The sequence below is a fragment of the Chiloscyllium punctatum genome, chromosome 8, assembly GCF_047496795.1.
Source record: "Chiloscyllium punctatum isolate Juve2018m chromosome 8, sChiPun1.3, whole genome shotgun sequence".
NCBI lineage: Eukaryota > Metazoa > Chordata > Chondrichthyes > Orectolobiformes > Hemiscylliidae > Chiloscyllium > Chiloscyllium punctatum.
In genome coordinates, this window is record NC_092746.1 from 122,918,471 (window position 1) to 122,937,410 (window position 18,940).

At 58.5% G+C, this 18,940-nt stretch overlaps 2 protein-coding genes across 6 annotated transcripts in view; one reads left to right on the top strand and one right to left on the bottom strand.

Annotated features, from left to right (window-relative positions):
* Positions 1–8,929, bottom strand: part of pycr3 (pyrroline-5-carboxylate reductase 3) — a 31,797-nt gene extending 22,868 nt beyond the window's left edge. Inside the window, exon 1 of the mRNA XM_072576392.1 lies at positions 8,777–8,929. Within this exon, the coding sequence (XP_072432493.1) occupies positions 8,777–8,861 (85 nt within the window). The 5' untranslated portion in view covers positions 8,862–8,929. The remainder of the gene's footprint in view (positions 1–8,776) is intronic.
* A 5,314-nt stretch (positions 8,930–14,243) lies between these two features.
* bmb (brambleberry) overlaps positions 14,244–18,940 on the top strand; it is a 105,876-nt gene continuing 101,179 nt past the window's right edge. For all 5 annotated transcript variants that reach the window (XR_011961420.1, XM_072576403.1, XM_072576402.1 and 2 more), the window contains exon 1: positions 14,244–14,557. Coding sequence is in view for 4 of the 5 variants with exons in the window: in XM_072576403.1 (XP_072432504.1) it covers positions 14,324–14,557 (234 nt within the window). In the remaining variant the exon portion in view is untranslated. The remainder of the gene's footprint in view (positions 14,558–18,940) is intronic.

Below are 18,940 nucleotides of genomic sequence, written 5' to 3' on the forward strand. Positions count from 1 at the left end.
CCCCCCACCCTGGCCTCGCTCCCTCCCCCCCCACCCTGGCCTCGCTCCTTCCCCCCCCCCCACCCACTCCTCGCTCCCTCCCCCCCCCACCCTCTCCTCGCTCCCTCCCCCCCCCACCCTCTCCTCGCTCCCTCCCCCCCCCACCCTCTCCACGCTCCCTCCCCCCCCCACCCTCTCCACGCTCCCTCCCCCCCACCCTCTCCACGCTCCCTCCCCCGCTTCCTCCCCCTTCACCCTCTCCTCGCTCCCTCCCCCCCCCCACCCTGGCCTCGCTCCCTCCCCCCCCACCCTGGCCTCGCTCCTTCCCCCCCCCCCCCACCCACTCCTCGCTCCCTCCCCCCCCCACCCTCTCCTCGCTCCCTCCCCCCCCACCCTGGCCTCGCTCCTTCCCCCCCCCCCCACCCACTCCTCGCTCCCTCCCCCCCACCCTCTCCTCGCTCCCTCGCCCCCCCACCCTCTCCTCGCTCCCTCCCCCCCCCACCCTCTCCACGCTCCCTCCCCCCCCCACCCTCTCCACGCTCCCTCCCCCCCCCACCCTCTCCAAGCTCCCTCCCCCCCCCACCCTCTCCTCGCTCCCTCCCCCCCCACCCTCTCCTCGCTCCCTCCCCCCCCACCCTCTCCTCGCTCCCTCCCCCCCCACCCTCTCCTCGCTCCCTCCCCCCCCACCCTCTCCTCGCTCCCTCCCCCCCCACCCTCTCCTCGCTCCCTCCCCCCCCACCCTCTCCTCGCTCCCTCCCCCCCCACCCTCTCCACGCTCCCTCCCCCCCCACCCTCTCCACGCTCCCTCCCCCCCCTCTCCACGCTCCCTCCCCCCTACTCTCGCTCCCTCCCCCCCACCCTTCCCTTGCACCCTTTCCCCACCCTCTCCTCACTGCCTCATCCCACCCTCTCTCCAGCCCCCACCCTCTCCACGCTCCCTCCCCCCCACCCTCTCCACGCTCCCTCCCCCTTCACCCTCTCCTCGCTCCCTCCCCCCCCCCACCCTGGCCTCGCTCCCTCCCCCCCCACCCTAGCCTCGCTCCTTCTCCCCCCCCCCCCCCCCACCCACTCCTCGCTCCCTCCCCCCCCCACCCTCTCCTCGCTCCCTCCCCCCCCCACCCTCTCCTCGCTCCCTCCCCCCCCACCCTCTCCTCGCTCCCTCCCCCCCCCACCCTCTCCTCGCTCCCTCCCCCCCCCACCCTCTCCTCGCTCCCTCCCCCCCCCACCCTCTCCTCGCTCCCTCCCCCCCCACCCTCTCCTCGCTCCCTCCCACCAACCTCTCTCCAGCCCGCACCCTCTCCACGCTCCCTCCCCCTCACCACACTCCCTCCCCCCCACCCTCTCCACGCTCCCTCCCCCCCACCCTCTCCACGCTCCCTCCCCCGCTTCCTCCCCCTTCACCCTCTCCTCGCTCCCTCCCCCCCCCCACCCTGGCCTCGCTCCCTCCCCCCCCACCCTGGCCTCGCTCCTTCTCCCCCCCCCCCCCCCACCCACTCCTCGCTCCCTCCCCCCCCCACCCTCTCCTCGCTCCCTCCCCCCCCCACCCTCTCCTCGCTCCCTCCCCCCCCCACCCTCTCCTCGCTCCCTCCCCCCCCCACCCTCTCCTCGCTCCCTCCCCCCCCACCCTCTCCTCGCTCCCTCCCCCCCCACCCTCTCCTCGCTCCCTCCCCCCCCCACCCTCTCCTCGCTCCCTCCCCCCCCCCACCCTCTCCACGCTCCCTCCCCCCCCACCCTCGCCTCGCCCCCTCCCCCTCGCCTCGCCCCCTCCCCCCCGACCCTCGCCTCGCCCCCTCCCCCCCGACCCTCGCCTCGCCCCCTCTCCCCCCCACCCTCGCCTCGCCCCCTCCCCGCCCACCCTCGACTCGCCCCCTCCCCCCCCCACCCTCGGCTCGCCCCCTCCCCCCCCCCACCTCGCTCCCTCCCCCCCCCACCTCGCTCCCTCCCCCCCACACCCTCTCCTCGCTCCCTCCCCCCCACCCTCTCCTCGCTCCCTCCCCCAACCTCTCTCCAGCCCACACCCTCTCCACGCTCCCTCCCCCTCACCCTCTCCACGCTCCCTCCCCCCCACCCTCTCCACGCTCCCTCCCCCCCACCCTCGCCTCGCCCCCTCCCCCCCCCACCTCGCTCCCTCCCCCCCCACCCTCTCCTCGCTCCCTCCCCCCCACCCTCTCCTCGCTCCCTCCCCCCCACCCTCTCCTCGCTCCCTCCCCCCCACCCTCTCCACGCTCCCTCCCCCCCACCCTCTCCACGCTCCCTCCCCCCCCACCCTCTCCTCGCACCCTCCCCCCCACCCTCCCCCCCCACCCTCTCCTCGCACCCTCCCCCTCCACCCTCTCCTCGCACCCTCCCCGCCCACCCTCTCCTCGCACCCTCCCCCCCCACCCTCTCCTCGCACCCTCCCCCCCCCACCCTCTCCTCGCTCCCTCCCCCCCCCACCCTCTCCTCGCTCCCTCCCCCCCCCACCCTCTCCTCGCTCCCTCCCCCCCCACCCTCTCCTCGCTCCCTCCCCCCCCCACCCTCTCCTCGCTCCCTCCCCCCCCCACCCTCTCCTCGCTCCCTCCCCCCCCCACCCTCTCCTCGCTCCCTCCCCCCCCCACCCTCTCCTCGCTCCCTCCCCCCCCACCCTCTCCTCGCTCCCTCCCCCCCACCCTCTCCTCGCTCCCTCCCCCCCACCCTCTCCTCCCCACCCTCGCCTCGCCCCCTCCCCCCCCACCCTCGCCTCGCCCCCTCCCCCCCCACCTCGCTCCCTCCCCCCCACCCTCTCCTCGCTCCCTCCCCCCCACCCTCTCCTCGCTCCCTCCCCCCCACCCTCTCCTCGCTCCCTCGCCCAACCTCTCTCCAGCCCACACCCTCTCCACGCTCCCTCCCCCTCACCCTCTCCACGCCCCCTCCCCCCCACCCTCTCCTCGCTCCCTCCCCCCCCACCCTCTCCTCGCTCCCTCCCCCCCCACCCTCTCCTCGCTCCCTCCCCCCCCACCCTCTCCTCGCTCCCTCCCCCCCCACCCTCTCCTCGCTCCCTCCCCCCCCACCCTCTCCTCGCTCCCTCCCCCCCCACCCTCTCCTCGCTCCCTCCCCCCCCACCCTCTCCTCGCTCCCTCCCCCCCCACCCTCTCCTCGCTCCCTCCCCCCCCACCCTCTCCTCGCTCCCTCCCCCCCCACCCTCTCCTCGCTCCCTCCCCCCCCACCCTCTCCTCGCTCCCTCCCCCCCCACCCTCTCCTCGCTCCCTCCCCCCCCACCCTCTCCTCGCTCCCTCCCCCCCCACCCTCTCCTCGCTCCCTCCCCCCCCACCCTCTCCTCGCTCCCTCCCCCCCCACCCTCTCCTCGCTCCCTCCCCCCCCACCCTCTCCTCGCTCCCTCCCCCCCCACCCTCTCCTCGCTCCCTCCCCCCCCACCCTCTCCTCGCTCCCTCCCCCCCCACCCTCTCCTCGCTCCCTCCCCCCCCACCCTCTCCTCGCTCCCTCCCCCCCCACCCTCTCCTCGCTCCCTCCCCCCCCACCCTCTCCTCGCTCCCTCCCCCCCCACCCTCTCCTCGCTCCCTCCCCCCCCACCCTCTCCTCGCTCCCTCCCCCCCCACCCTCTCCTCGCTCCCTCCCACCAACCTCTCTCCAGCCCACACCCTCTCCACGCTCCCTCCCCCTCACCACACTCCCTCCCCCCCACCCTCTCCACGCTCCCTCCCCCCCACCCTCCCCCGCTTCCTCCCCCTTTACCCTCTCCTCGCTCCCTCCCCCCCCCCCCCACCCTGGCCTCGCTCCCTCCCCCCCCACCCTGGCCTCGCTCCTTTCCCCCCCCCCCACCCACTCCTCGCTCCCTCCCCCCCCCACCCTCTCCTCGCTCCCTCCCCCCCCCACCCTCTCCTCGCGCCCTCCCCCCCCCACCCTCTCCACGCTCCCTCCCCCCCCCCACCCTCTCCTCGCTCCCTCCCCCCCACCCTCTCCACGCTCCCTCCCCCGCTTCCTCCCCCTTCACCCTCTCCTCGCTCCCTTCCCCCTTCACCCTCTCCTCGCTCCCTCCCCCCCCCACCCTGGCCTCGCTCCCTCCCCCCCCACCCTGGCCTCGCTCCTTCCCCCCCCCCCCACCCACTCCTCGCTCCCTCCCCCCCCCCACCCACTCCTCGCTCCCTCCCCCCCCCCACCCCACCCTCTCCTCGCTCCCTCCCCCCCCACCCTCTCCTCGCTCCCTCCCCCCCCCACCCTCTCCTCGCTCCCTCCCCCCCCACCCTCTCCTCGCTCCCTCCCCCCCCACCCTCTCCGCGCTCCCTCCCCCCCCACCCTCTCCGCGCTCCCTCCCCCCCCCACCCTCTCCGCGCTCCCTCCCCCCCCCACCCTCTCCGCGCTCCCTCCCCCCCCCACCCTCTCCTCGCTCCCTCCCCCCCCCACCCTCTCCTCGCTCCCTCCCCCCCCACCCTCTCCTCGCTCCCTCCCCCCCCACCCTCTCCTCGCTCCCTCCCCCCCCACCCTCTCCTCGCTCCCTCCCCCCCCACCCTCTCCTCGCTCCCTCCCCCCCCACCCTCTCCTCGCTCCCTCCCCCCCCACCCTCTCCGCGCTCCCTCCCCCCCCACCCTCTCCGCGCTCCCTCCCCCCCACCCTCTCCGCGCTCCCTCCCCCCCCACCCTCTCCTCGCTCCCTCCCCCCCCACCCTCTCCTCGCTCCCTCCCCCCCCACCCTCTCCTCGCTCCCTCCCCCCCCACCCTCTCCTCGCTCCCTCCCCCCCCACCCTCTCCTCGCTCCCTCCGCCCCCACCCTCTCCTCGCTCCCTCCCCCCCCACCCTCTCCTCGCTCCCTCCCCCCCCACCCTCTCCTCGCTCCCTCCCCCCCCACCCTCTCCTCGCTCCCTCCCCCCCACCCTCTCCTCGCTCCCTCCCACCAACCTCTCTCCAGCCCACACCCTCTCCACGCTCCCTCCCCCCCACCCTCTCCACGCTCCCTCCCCCCCACCCTCTCCACGCTCCCTCCCCCGCTTCCTCCCCCTTCACCCTCTCCTCGCTCCCTCCCCCCCCCCACCCTGGCCTCGCTCCCTCCCCCCCCACCCTGGCCTCGCTCCCTCCCCCCCCACCCTGGCCTCGCTCCTTCTCCCCCCCCCCCACCCACTCCTCGCTGCCTCCCCCCCCCACCCTCTCCTCGCTCCCTCCCCCCCCCACCCTCTCCTCGCTCCCTCCCCCCCCCACCCTCTCCTCGCTCCCTCCCCCCCCACCCTCTCCTCGCTCCCTCCCCCCCCACCCTCTCCTCGCTCCCTCCCCCCCCACCCTCTCCACGCTCCCTCCCCCCCCCACCCTCTCCACGCTCCCTCCCCCCCCACCCTCTCCACGCTCCCTCCCCCTCACCCTCTCCACGCTCCCTCCCCCCCAACCCACTCCTCGCTCCCTCCCCCCCAACCCACTCCTCGCTCCCTCCCCCCCCACCCTCTCCACACTCCCTCCCCCCCACCCTCTCCACGCTCCCTCTCCCTTCACCCTCTCCCCGCTCCCTCTCCCTTCACCCTCACCCCGCTCCCTCCCCCCCACCCTCTCCACGCTCCCTCCCCCCCACCCTCTCCACGCTCCCTCCCCCCCACCCTCTCCTCGCTCCCTCCCCCCCACCCTCTCCACGCTCCCTCCCCCCCACCCTCGCTCCCCCCCACCCTCGCTCCCTCCCCCTACCCTTCCCTCGCACCCTCCCCCCCACCCTCTCCTCACTGCCTCCCCCGACCCTCTCTCGACCCCCCACCCTCTCCTCACTGCCTCCCCCCACCCTCTCCTCACTGCCTCCCCCCACCCTCTCCTCACCCCCCACCCTCTCCGCGCTCCCTCCCCCCCACCCTCTCCGCGCTCCCTCCCCCCCCACCCTCTCCTCGCTCCCTCCCCCCCACCCTCTCCTCGCTCCCTCCCCCCCCACCCTCTCCTCGCTCCCTCCCCCCCCACCCTCTCCTCGCTCCCTCCCCCCCCACCCTCTCCTCGCTCCCTCCCCCCCCACCCTCTCCTCGCTCCCTCCGCCCCCACCCTCTCCTCGCTCCCTCCCCCCCCACCCTCTCCTCGCTCCCTCCCCCCCCACCCTCTCCTCGCTCCCTCCCCCCCCACCCTCTCCTCGCTCCCTCCCCCCCACCCTCTCCTCGCTCCCTCCCACCAACCTCTCTCCAGCCCACACCCTCTCCACGCTCCCTCCCCCCCACCCTCTCCACGCTCCCTCCCCCCCACCCTCTCCACGCTCCCTCCCCCGCTTCCTCCCCCTTCACCCTCTCCTCGCTCCCTCCCCCCCCCCACCCTGGCCTCGCTCCCTCCCCCCCCACCCTGGCCTCGCTCCCTCCCCCCCCACCCTGGCCTCGCTCCTTCTCCCCCCCCCCCACCCACTCCTCGCTGCCTCCCCCCCCCACCCTCTCCTCGCTCCCTCCCCCCCCCACCCTCTCCTCGCTCCCTCCCCCCCCCACCCTCTCCTCGCTCCCTCCCCCCCCACCCTCTCCTCGCTCCCTCCCCCCCCACCCTCTCCTCGCTCCCTCCCCCCCCCACCCTCTCCACGCTCCCTCCCCCCCCCACCCTCTCCACGCTCCCTCCCCCCCCACCCTCTCCACGCTCCCTCCCCCTCACCCTCTCCACGCTCCCTCCCCCCCAACCCACTCCTCGCTCCCTCCCCCCCAACCCACTCCTCGCTCCCTCCCCCCCCACCCTCTCCACACTCCCTCCCCCCCACCCTCTCCACGCTCCCTCTCCCTTCACCCTCTCCCCGCTCCCTCTCCCTTCACCCTCACCCCGCTCCCTCCCCCCCACCCTCTCCACGCTCCCTCCCCCCCACCCTCTCCACGCTCCCTCCCCCCCACCCTCTCCTCGCTCCCTCCCCCCCACCCTCTCCACGCTCCCTCCCCCCCACCCTCGCTCCCCCCCACCCTCGCTCCCTCCCCCTACCCTTCCCTCGCACCCTCCCCCCCACCCTCTCCTCACTGCCTCCCCCGACCCTCTCTCGACCCCCCACCCTCTCCTCACTGCCTCCCCCCACCCTCTCCTCACTGCCTCCCCCCACCCTCTCCTCACCCCCCACCCTCTCCGCGCTCCCTCCCCCCCACCCTCTCCGCGCTCCCTCCCCCCCCCACCCTCTCCTCGCTCCCTCCCCCCCACCCTCTCCTCGCTCCCTCCCCCCCCACCCTCTCCTCGCTCCCTCCCCCCCACCCTCTCCTCGCTCCCTCCCCCCCCACCCTCTCCTCGCTCCCTCCCCCCCCACCCTCTCCTCGCTCCCTCCCCCCCCACCCTCTCCTCGCTCCCTCCCCCCCACCCTCTCCTCGCTCCCTCCCCCCCCACCCTCTCCTCGCTCCCTCCCCCCCCACCCTCTCCTCGCTCCCTCCCCCCCCACCCTCTCCTCGCTCCCTCCCCCCCCACCCTCTCCTCGCTCCCTCCCACCAACCTCTCTCCAGCCCACACCCTCTCCACGCTCCCTCCCCCTCACCACACTCCCTCCCCCCCACCCTCTCCACGCTCCCTCCCCCCCACCCTCTCCACGCTCCCTCCCCCGCTTCCTCCCCCTTCACCCTCTCCTCGCTCCCTCCCCCCCCCCACCCTGGCCTCGCTCCTTCTCCCCCCCCCCCCACCCACTCCTCGCTCCCTCCCCCCCCACCCTCTCCTCGCTCCCTCCCCCCCCCACCCTCTCCTCGCTCCCTCCCCCCCCCACCCTCTCCTCGCTCCCTCCCCCCCCACCCTCTCCACGCTCCCTCCCCCCCCCACCCTCTCCACGCTCCCTCCCCCCCCCACCCTCTCCACGCTCCCTCCCCCCCCCACCCTCTCCACGCTCCCTCCCCCCCCACCCTCTCCACGCTCCCTCCCCCCCCCACCCTCTCCACGCTCCCTCCCCCCCCCACCCTCTCCACGCTCCCTCCCCCCCCACCCTCTCCACGCTCCCTCCCCCCCCACCCACTCCTCGCTCCCTCCCCCCCCACCCTCTCCACGCTCCCTCCCCCCCACCCTCTCCACGCTCCCTCCCCCCCACCCTCTCCACGCTCCCTCCCCCCCACCCTCGCTCCCCCCCACCCTCGCTCCCTCCCCCTACCCTTCCCTCGCACCCTCCCCCCCACCCTCTCCTCACTGCCTCCCCCGACCCTCTCTCGACCCCCCACCCTCTCCTCACTGCCTCCCCCCACCCTCTCCTCACTGCCTCCCCCCACCCTCTCCTCACCCCCCACCCTCTCCTCACCCCCCACCCTCTCCTCACTGCCTCCCCCCACCCTCTCCTCACCCCCCACCCTCTCCTCACTCCCCACCCTCTCCTCACTGCCTCCCCCCACCCTCTCCTCACTGCCTCCCCCCACCCTCTCCTCACCCCCCACCCTCTCCTCACTGCCTCCCCCCACCCTCTCCTCACCCCCCACCCTCTCCACCCTCGCTCCCCCCCACCCTCGCTCGCTCCCCCTACCCTTCCCTCGCACCCTCCCCCCCACCCTCTCCTCACTGCCTCCCCCGACCCTCTCTCGACCCCCCACCCTCTCCTCACTGCCTCCCCCCACCCTCTCCTCACTGCCTCCCCCCACCCTCTCCTCACTGCCTCCCCCCACCCTCTCCCCGCTCCCTCTCCCTTCACCCTCTCCCCGCTCCCTCTCCCTTCACCCTCTCCCCGCTCCCTCTCCCTTCACCCTCTCCCCGCTCCCTCTCCCTTCACCCTCTCCCCGCTCCCTCTCCCTTCACCCTCTCCCCGCTCCCTCTCCCTTCACCCTCTCCCCGCTCCCTCTCCCTTCACCCTCTCTCCACTCCCCCCCTCACCCTCTCTCCCTCCCGAATGAACGTTCCCGTACAGGTTGCCGATGTCTGAGTTTTTTCCTGAGGACGGTACTGTTTCTCTTTACCTGACACCAGAAGGCCGCTGGCGATGCCGAAGGCCATTTTCCCGGCTCCAATGAAGCCCACCGTCAGCTCACTCACCATCGCCATCACCGCCAGTCCCGCGCAGACCAACTGACAGTTGGAGGTGGAGTTCACCCACTGCGGCTGGCCGACCGCCCAACTGCCCGGAGTTCACCCAGTGCAGCCGGCCAACCATAACCTGCCTACCCATGGCCAACCTCCCACAATCACTGCTGCCGACTGTCCAACATTACCCAGATCCCAGCCAGATCCCCAAAACTTAATGTTCTAACATCCGCCATGAGAGACTCAAATCATTAAAACATGTGAAACTTGTTCCATGTTGCATGTGGTACTGATGCAGATTGGGCAACCAGGAACATAGGAACAGGTTTAGGCCATCAGCCTTTCAAGCCTGTGCCGACATTCAATAAGATTGTAGTTGATCTGTGGACAACTCAATATGCCTGCCTTGTGCCCCAATCCCTTGATACCATTGCTTTATATTTATGGAAATAACAGCGATTTAGCTCAATGCAAGGCAGGACTGGGGATGAAATATTCGTGGATACAAAGTGCTCAGGAAACAAGATAGAAAGAAAGGAAGAAGGTGGCAGTGTTTATTAAAGAGTGCGTTAGTGCTGGTGAGAGGACAAAACATATAAATAAAGTAAAGAACTGCAGATGCCAGAAATCTGAAACAAAAACAGAAATTGCTGGAGAAACTGTTGAGAAAAGTATGTACTGTATGCAGGATCAAATTTACCAGGAAATTACAGCAAGGAACAAGAATGATAGAGTGACTAATAGGGAACCTTAATTAAACTAATGTAGTGGGCTAGTTGTGTAGTTATTTATATTCATTTATGAGATGTGGGTGTCACTGGCCAATGTCTTCATTGCCCATAATTATTTTTGAGTGGGCAAGGAAATGAAAGATAGAATTTGTGTGCAGTTTTGGTCGCACTGGAGGCACTGGAACGGGTGCAGAAGAGGTTTACCAGGATGTTGCCTGGTAAGATAGGAAGATCGTATGAGGAAAGGCTGAGGCACTTGGGGCTGTTTTCATTGGAGAAAAGAAGGTTTAGGGGTGACTTGATAGAGGTGCACAAGATGATTAGGGGTTTAGATAGGGTTGACCATGAGAACCTTTTTCCACGTATGGAGTCAGCTATTAACAAGGGGGCATAGCTTTAAATTAAGGGGTGGTAGGTATAGGACAGATATTAGGGGTAGATTCTTTACTCAGCGAGTCGTGAGTTCATGGAATGCCCTCTTTATGGGCATTTAAACGGGCATTGGATAGGCATATGGAGGATAGTGGGCTAGTGTAGGTTAGGTGGGCTTGGATTAGCGCAACATCGAGGGCCAAAGAGCCTGTACTGCGCTGTATTTTTCTATGTTCTATGTTCTATGTTCTACAATATGGGAAATTAGGCGGTCAAGCACTTTGGGAGGAATAATAGAGACGAAAACTCTTTTCTAAGTGGGAAAAGGTTTCAGGAATCTGAAGCACAAAAGGATCTAGGATTCCCTTAAGGTTAACATGCAGGTTCAGTTGGCAGTTAGGAAAGCAAATGCGATATTGACATTCATTTCAAAAAGGACAAGAATACAAGAGGTGTATTGCTGAGGCTGGATAAGGCTCTGGTCAGACTGCTTATTGAATATTATTTGGGTGCTGCATCTAAGGAAGGATGTGCTGGTGTTGGATGAGTTCCAGAGGTGGGTTATAAAAATGATCCAAGAGGCGAAAGGCTTATCACATGAGAAGCAGTTGAGGACTCTGGGTCTGTACTCAATGGAGTTTGGAAGAATGACGGGTGGATCTGATTGAAACTTACAGAATACTGAGAAACCTAAATAGAGTGGACATGGAGGACTATGAGGACACAGCCTCAGAATGAAGGGATGACTCTATAGAACTGAGATAAGGAGGAATTTCTTCAGCCAGCGGGTGGAGAAACTGGAAAACTCGTTGCCGCAAAAGGCTGTAGATGCAAAGTTATTGAGTGTTATAGAGACAGAGATAGATAGGTTCTTGATTAGTGAGGGGATCAAATGTTATGAGAAGGCAGGAAAATGGGGTTGAAAAACTTACCAGCCATAAACAAATGGCAGAGCAGACTTCATGGGTTGAATGGCCTAGTTCTGCTCCCATGGCCTTATGGTCTTGGAGAAGGTGGTGCTGAGTAGCCTTGATGAACCAATGCAGTTCTTCAAGTGTAAGTACACCCCACAGTTATGAAAAAAGTTCCAGGATTCTGGCCAATGGGCTGAGGATTGACAGATGAAGTTTAATTTAGATAAATGTGAGATGCTGCATTTTTGGAAAGGCAAATCAAGGCAGGACTTATATATTTAACATTAACGTCCTGGGGAATGTTGCTGAACAAGAAGATCTTGGAGTGCAGTTCCTTAAAAGTGGAGTCGCAGGTAGATAGGATAGTGAAGAAGGCATATGATATGCTTGCCCCTATTGGTCAGTGCATTGAGTATAAGAATTGTGAGGTCATGTTGTGGCTGTACAGGACATTAGTTAAGCCACTTTTAGAATACTGTGTGCAATTTTGGTCTCCCGGCTTTAGAAAGGATGTTGTGAAATTTGAACAGGTTCAGAAAAGATTTACAAAGGTGTTGCTAGAGCTGGAGGGTTTGAGCTATAAGAAGAGGTTGAATATGCTAGGGCTATTTTCCCTGGAGCGTCGGAGGCTGAAATCACAGGGGGCACAGGTAGGGTGAATTCATAGAATCCATACAGTGTGGAAACAGGCCATTCAACCCAAAAAGGTCCATACCAACTCTCTGAAGAGTATTCCACCCAGACTCACCACCCCCACTATCCATTGTAACCTTGCATTTCCCATGGCTAATTCACCTAACCCACACATCCTTGAACACGACGGGAAACTTTAGCCTACCTAATTTGCACAGCTTTGGATGGTGGGAGGAAACTGGAGCACCCAAAGGAAACCCACGCAGACATATTCAAACTTCATACAGACACTCGCCTAAGGCTGGAATTGAACCTGGGTCCCTAGCACTGTGAGGCAGCAACGTTAACCACTGGGCCACCATGCCACCCAATAATAGCTAAGACGGGGGAGTCCAAAACTAGAGGGCATAGATTTAAGGTGAGAAGGGAATGATTTAAAAGGGACCTAAGGGGGAACTTTTTCATGCAGAGGATGGTGCACTTATTGAATAAGTTGCCAGAGGAAGTGGTGGTACAATTCCAACATTTAAAAGACATCTGGATGGATATATGAATAGGAAGGGTTTAGAAGGATATGGGTCCAATACTGGCAAATGGGAATGGATTTATTTAGGATATTTGGTTGGCATGGAGCAGTTGGACTGAAGGCTCTGTTTCCATGCTGTACAGCTCTATGACTCTAATCTGCCCCTGCTAAACTGAAGGAATGGCAAAGTAAATTCCAAGTCAGGACGGTGGATGGCGTAGCTAGATACCTGCATGTGGTGGTGTTTCCTTATATCTGTCTTTTCCCTTCTAGGTAACAGTCTCAGGTTTAGAAGGCACTGTCTTGGTGTTTTTGTGTTCACAGGATATGTCCTTCACTGGCTGCGCCAGCATTTATTTTCCATCACTTACTGCCCTTGAGAAGGTGATGGTGAACTGCCTTCTGGAACTGCTGCAATCCATGTGCTGTAGGTAGATCCACAATGCCATTTCAGGACTCTGACCCAGTGACAGTGAAGGAACGGCGATATATTTTCAAATCAGAATGGTGAGTGGCTTGAAGAGGAACTTGCATGTGGTGTTGTTCCCATGTTTCATTCCAGATGGTAGTGGTCATAGGTTTGAAAGGTGCTATCTAAGGATCTTTGATGAATTTCTGCATTGCATCTTGTAGACTGTACCCACTGCTGCTATTGAGTGTCGGAGGAGGTGGTAGTGGATGTTTGCGATATGGTGCCTGTCAAATGAGCTGCTTTGTCCTGGATGATGTCAAGAATCTTGAGTGTTGTTGGAGCTGCAGTCTTCCAGGCAAGTGGGTGGTATTCCATCACAGTCCTCACTTGTGCCATGTAGATGGTGGACAGGCTTTGGGAGTCAGGAGGTGAGTTACCTGCTGCAGTATTTCTAGCTTCCGATCTATCGCTGTAGCCAGTGTATTTATATGGCAAGCCCAGCTCAGTTTCTGGACAGTGGTAACTCCCAAACTGCTGATAGTGGGTGATTCTGCAATGTTAATGTCACTGACTATGAATGGGGCAATGATTCGATTCTCTCTTGTTAGAGATGGTCATTGCCTGACATGTGTGGTGCGAATGTTAATTGTCATTTCTCAGCATTAGTTATCCAGTTTTTAGTTAGTTTACTGCAGTAAACTTCAGTATCTGGGAAGTTGTGAATGGTGTTGAACATTGTGCAGTCACCAGTGAACTATATTTCTGATATGTAATTACTGTACCTTTCAGATATATAATTACTGTATCTCTCCAATATATTACCGTGTCTCTGATATACAATTACAGTCTCTCTCTGACATAAAATTACTGCATCCCTCCAATATAAAATTACTGTATCTCTTCAATATACTACCGCCCCTCTGGTTTGCAATCATAGTCTCTCTCTGATATACAATTGCTGTACCTCTGATATAATAATTACTGTATCTCTGATATGCAATCGCAGTATCTGGTATATAATTACTGTATGTTTCTGATCTATAACTACTCTCTGATATATAACTACTGTATCTCTCTCGATATACTAATTCTACTACTTGTTTGATATCCAATTGATGTGTCTCTGACATATAATGACTAACTGATTTGTTCTGCCATATCTGATATACAATGTCGTATCTCTGATAAATAATTACTGTATCTCTCTGCTATAAAACTACTGTCTCTCTGGTGTACTACTCTGATACACTGCTATCTCTCATATATAACTACTATATCTCAGATATATTACCATCACTCTGATATACAATTACTGTGTCTTTCTACTAGATAACGATTGGCTTTCTGCCTGAACTGCTGTGCTCTTCCAGCACCACTAATCCAGTCCTGATATACAACAATTGTCTGAAATACAGTTACTGTATCTCACTTATATAACTACCATTTGTCTGATATGTATCTTCTATATCTTTGACATGTAACTACTGTATTCACTGATGTATAATTAATGTCTCTCAGATATATACTTCCTGTCCTTCTCTGATATGTAACTACTATATTTCTGATTTATAATTGCGGGATCTCTCATTTATAACTGCTATCTCTCTGATATTGAACTACTATATCTCTGATATGTAACTCCAATCTTTCTCTAACATAGATAGTCAATAGATGTATGCCCGCGATGGTCCGCTCGCTGATTTGATTGCAGTTTTCCAGCTGCTGCAGTACATTACACTTGTAGGCGAGGCCTTGGCGAATAGGCGGATCTGATTGGCCGCTTGGAGGGCCCGCCCCTTGAAAGACAGCAGCGCGCGGCGGATTCAAACCCGGAGACGGTTTAACGGCCGTTTGAACGGGCTCGCTCGCGGACCACCTACCGTCGGTCAGCTATCATGGCGGCAGGCCTCCGTGCCCTTTTCCTTCTCGCTCTCTCTACCCTTGCCGCCAGCAGCTGTTTGGCTGCTTTCGGTTGGTTCCTTCGTAGCGAAGCGGCAGGGAGTCCGACCCCCTCTCCCTCTGCTGCCGGGCCCCCGCACTCCCTGTTCGAGATGACCGTGGTGGACGAGACGTTTGTGCTGGAAGGCCGGCACCTGGAGCTGAGTCCGCTGGACAGCTGTCACCGCCAGGTAAGGCTCGCACTGCCGGCTTCATGGGAAAACAAGTATTGGGATTTAAACAGCTCGCCTTTTCCACGTGGTGGTAAAGCTTTCATGTTGTTTAGATTTATTTTTATTCTTCATTTGAAGATGTGCGGGCATTGCTGTCATACCATTGAGCAGGGACTAAGGGCAGACATACCACAGGCTGTGATAGTGACCTTCAGTGTTCCTTCCAAATCTCAAAGTTAAAAATCTCACAACACCAGGTTATAGTCCAACAGGTTTAATTGGAAGCACACTAGTTTTCGGAGCGACGCTTCATCAGGTGATTGTAGAGGGATCGATTGTAACACAGAATTTACGGCAAAAATTTGCAGTGTGATATAACTGAAATTATATATTGAAAAATTGATTGTTTGTTAAGCCTTTAGAATACAGTGATAGTTTCACTTCTTTCATGTGTAAATCACAAAACCCTTTTTTTTAAAAAAAAATGTTGCATTCTCGGGTTAGCTGTTAACAATGGTGATAGCTAGACAATATGTTGAAGGTGTTAGCCCCCTGTGTTCTCTGCCTATGACCTGATGTTTAGATTGATTCTAATCTAAAAAGTGAGATGAGTTTTACATAAATTCATGCAGTTTTTGAGCTCCGAGTTCTACATGAATGTATGCAGTTTTTGAGCAAAGTGCAATGTAACTCTGCAAGTACAAATTCACCCCACAAAATATATGTGTGAGTGCAGAGTGTCTTAAGTCTGTGAGGGGGTGCATGGGAGTGTGTGTGTCTGTGTGTCCAGTACAGGTGATCCCCATTGCAATGTGACATGAATCCAAGGTCCCGGTTGAGGCCTTCCCTATGGGTACCGAACTTAGCTATCAGCCTCTGCTCGGCCACTTTCCTCTGCTGCCTGTCCTGAAGTCCACCTTGGAGGATGGTCACCCAAAGGTCCTGGACCACTGAAGTGTTCCCCAAATGGGAGGGAACCGTCCTGTCTGTTGATTGTTGTGTGGTGCCCAATCATCCATTGTCTTAGCCTTTGCTCAATTTCCTCAATGTACCATGCCTCAGGGCATCCTTTCCTGCAACGTTGGCTGAGTCACATGAGTGCCTGCCATGTACAAGATGGGAGGTGTTCCCATGCGTAACAGTGGTATCTATGTCCATAATCTGACACAGTTTGCTACGAACAATGATCTGTTTGAGGTTTGGCGGTTGTTTAAAGGCAAGTGGAGGTGTGGTGAAGGTCTTGGTGAGGTATGCACCGCACAACAATCAACAGACAGGAGGGTTCCCTCCCAGTTAGGGAACACTTCAGTGGTCCAGGACATTCAGCCTCGGACCTTCGGGTGACCATCCTCCAAGGTGGCCTTCGGGATAGGCAGCAGAGGAAAGTGGCCGAGCAGAGGCTGATAGCTAAGTTCGGTACCCATAGGGAGGGCCTCAACCGGGACCTTGGGTTCATGTCACATTACAGGTGATCACCATTGCACACTGCACACATTCGTACACACAGACGTGCATACAGGCACCCACACACCCCCTTATAGACACACACACACACTCCCACACATGCACCCCCTCACAGACTTAAGACACTCTGCACTCACTAAACCCACACACACACTCAACCCCCACCCCAGACAGACACATACACAGACAAAGACCCACATGCACACATATATTTTGTGTGGTGAATGTGTACTTGCAGAGTTACATTGCACTTTACTCAAAAACTGCATACATTCATGTAGAACTCTGAGCTCAAAACCTGCATGAATTTATGTAAAACTCTGATTCTAATCTTAAAAAGTGAGATAACAATCTAAACATCAGGTCATAGACAGAGAACACAGGGGGCTAATACCTTCAACATATTGTCTAGCTATCACCATTGTTAACAGCTAACCCGAGAATGCAACATTTTTAAAAAAGGTTTTGTGATTTACACATGAAAGAAGTGAAACGATCACTGTCATCTAACAGATGAAAGGCTTAACGGACAATCAATTTTTCAATGTATAATTTCAGTTACATCACACTGCAAATTTTTGCTATAAATTCTGTTGCAATTGATCCCTCCACGTCAGCTGATGGAGTGTTGCTCTGAAAGCTAGTGTGCTTCCAATTAAACCTGTTGGACTCTAACTTGGTGTTGTGTTTTTTAACTTTGTACACTCCAGTCCAACACTGGCATCTCCAAATCTCACCTCGCGTACGACGAGGTTGGCGATGGCAGTGATAATATTGCTGAGCTAGCCGTTTCTTCCATTTCCTCCCAGGGATGTCTGTGTCGCATTTATTGCATACTCCAAGTTACCCGTTGAGACAGTGGTGGTGAGCTGCCACCTTGAACTGCTGTAGTTCACTTGCTGTAGGTAGACCCCACAGTACCATTTAAGGAGGGAATTCTCAGGATGTTTGACCCAGCGAGAGTGTAGGATATTTCCAAGTCAGGATGGCGAGTGGTTTGGAGGGGAGCATGCAGGTGTTGGTGTCCTCATGCGTTTGCAGCTAAGTGTTCTGGATGTATGTGATTTGAAGGTGTTGTCGTGAAGCCTTGGCAAATTTCTGCACTACATCTCGTAGATTGTGCATAAAAGTAAAATACTAAATATGCTGGCGCACTGAAAAGTGCATAAAGAATGCTGGGGAAACTCCGCAGGTCTGGAAGCATCTGTGGAGAGAGATACAGATTTAATGTTTCCAGTCTGGTATGACTGAAGGAATGGTGCTGGACTTGAAATATTAACTGGAGATTAATTTTGGATAAATGTGAGGTGCTGCATTATTGGAAAGGCAAATCAGGGCAGGAGTTGTACACTTAATGGTCAGGTTCTGGGAGTGTTGCTCAACAAAGAGCTTGGAGTGCATTTTCATAGTTCCTTGAAAGTGGAGTTGCAGGTAGATAGGATAGTGAAGAAGGAAGCATGCTTTCCTTTATTGGTCAGTGAACTTAGTTTAGGAGTTGGGAGGTTATGTTATGGCTGTACAGGGCATTACTTAGGCCACTGTCTAAATATTCTAGTCTCTCTGCTGGAGGAAGGATGTTGCAAAACTTGAAAGGGTCCAGAAAAGATTTACAAGGATTTTGCTATAGTCTACCAGGTTTGGTTGGAAGCACTAGCTTTCAGGGCGCTGCCTCTAAAGCTAGTACTTCTAAATAAACATGTGACCTGGACCATGACCTGGTATTTGTTTTTTTTTTTTTTTGCTTTGTGCATCCTAGTCCAACACCAGCATGTCAAATAAGTACAAGAATTTTGGTGGGCTTTGAGCTATAGGGAGAGGCTGAACAGAGGCAATTTTCCCTGGAGTGTCAAAGGCTGAGGGGTGACCTCCTAGAAGTTAATAAAATAACGAGTATGGATAAGGTTATTAGACAAGGTCTTTTTACCCCTAGACTAGAGGGCATAGGTTTAAAGTGAGAGCGGTAAGATTTAAAACAGACCTGAGGGGCAATTTTTTTTGAGGGTGGTGCATGTATAGAATGAGCTGCCAGAGGAAGTGAAGGAGGCTGGCACAATTACAACACTTTAAAAGGCATCTGGATGGGTACAAGAATCAGAACAATTTAGAATATGGGCCAAATGGGACTAAATTATTTAGGATATCTGGTTGTCATGGATGAGTTGGATCGAAGGGTCTGTTTCGCTGTTGTACATCTCAATGACTCTATAATACTCTTCAGAGTTTCACCACAACCCTTCAGATTTGGAACTGTTACTAACTCCTTGCTCTAAAATAATTGGTTCTACTATTTTCTTAGGAGCGCTGCTGTATACATGCATCTCTATGCAAGGCCTTCATAGAAGTGCCCAGCACAAAGTAAAGCTGAAATAACTTGAACATTGTGAAAACCCCTTATTCAGAGTCGTCTTGCAGAAATCTTGAGATACAATTGTCTACTTTTGAGGGCATATGTTTGCAAACTTACTAACCATACCTCTTATATTCATATCCAAATCACTTGTGTAAAATGACAAAAAGCAATGGACCCAGCATCAATCACTGTGGCACATCACTGGTAACAGGCCTCTGGTCTGCAAAGCAGCCTTCCACCACCACCACCCTTCTGTCTCCTTCAAACAAATTTTCTATCCAAATGGCTGGTTCTCCCTGTATTCTGTGATCTGAACTTGTTAACCAGTTCTACCATGTGGAACCTTGCTGAACGTTAATTCACCACCCGGCCTTCATTAATCCTGTCTGTCAATTCTTCCAAAAAAAACTGTCAAATTAGCCAGACACAATTTCCCATGCACAAAGCCAAGCTAACTATCCCTAATGTGTCCTTGCCTTTCCAAATACATGTAAATCCTATCCCTCTGAAGCCTGATCTGTTCCAGACGTGTTGTAACCCTTGTGATCTAAACTTTGAACTTAAATTTGCTACTCCAATTCTAGAGT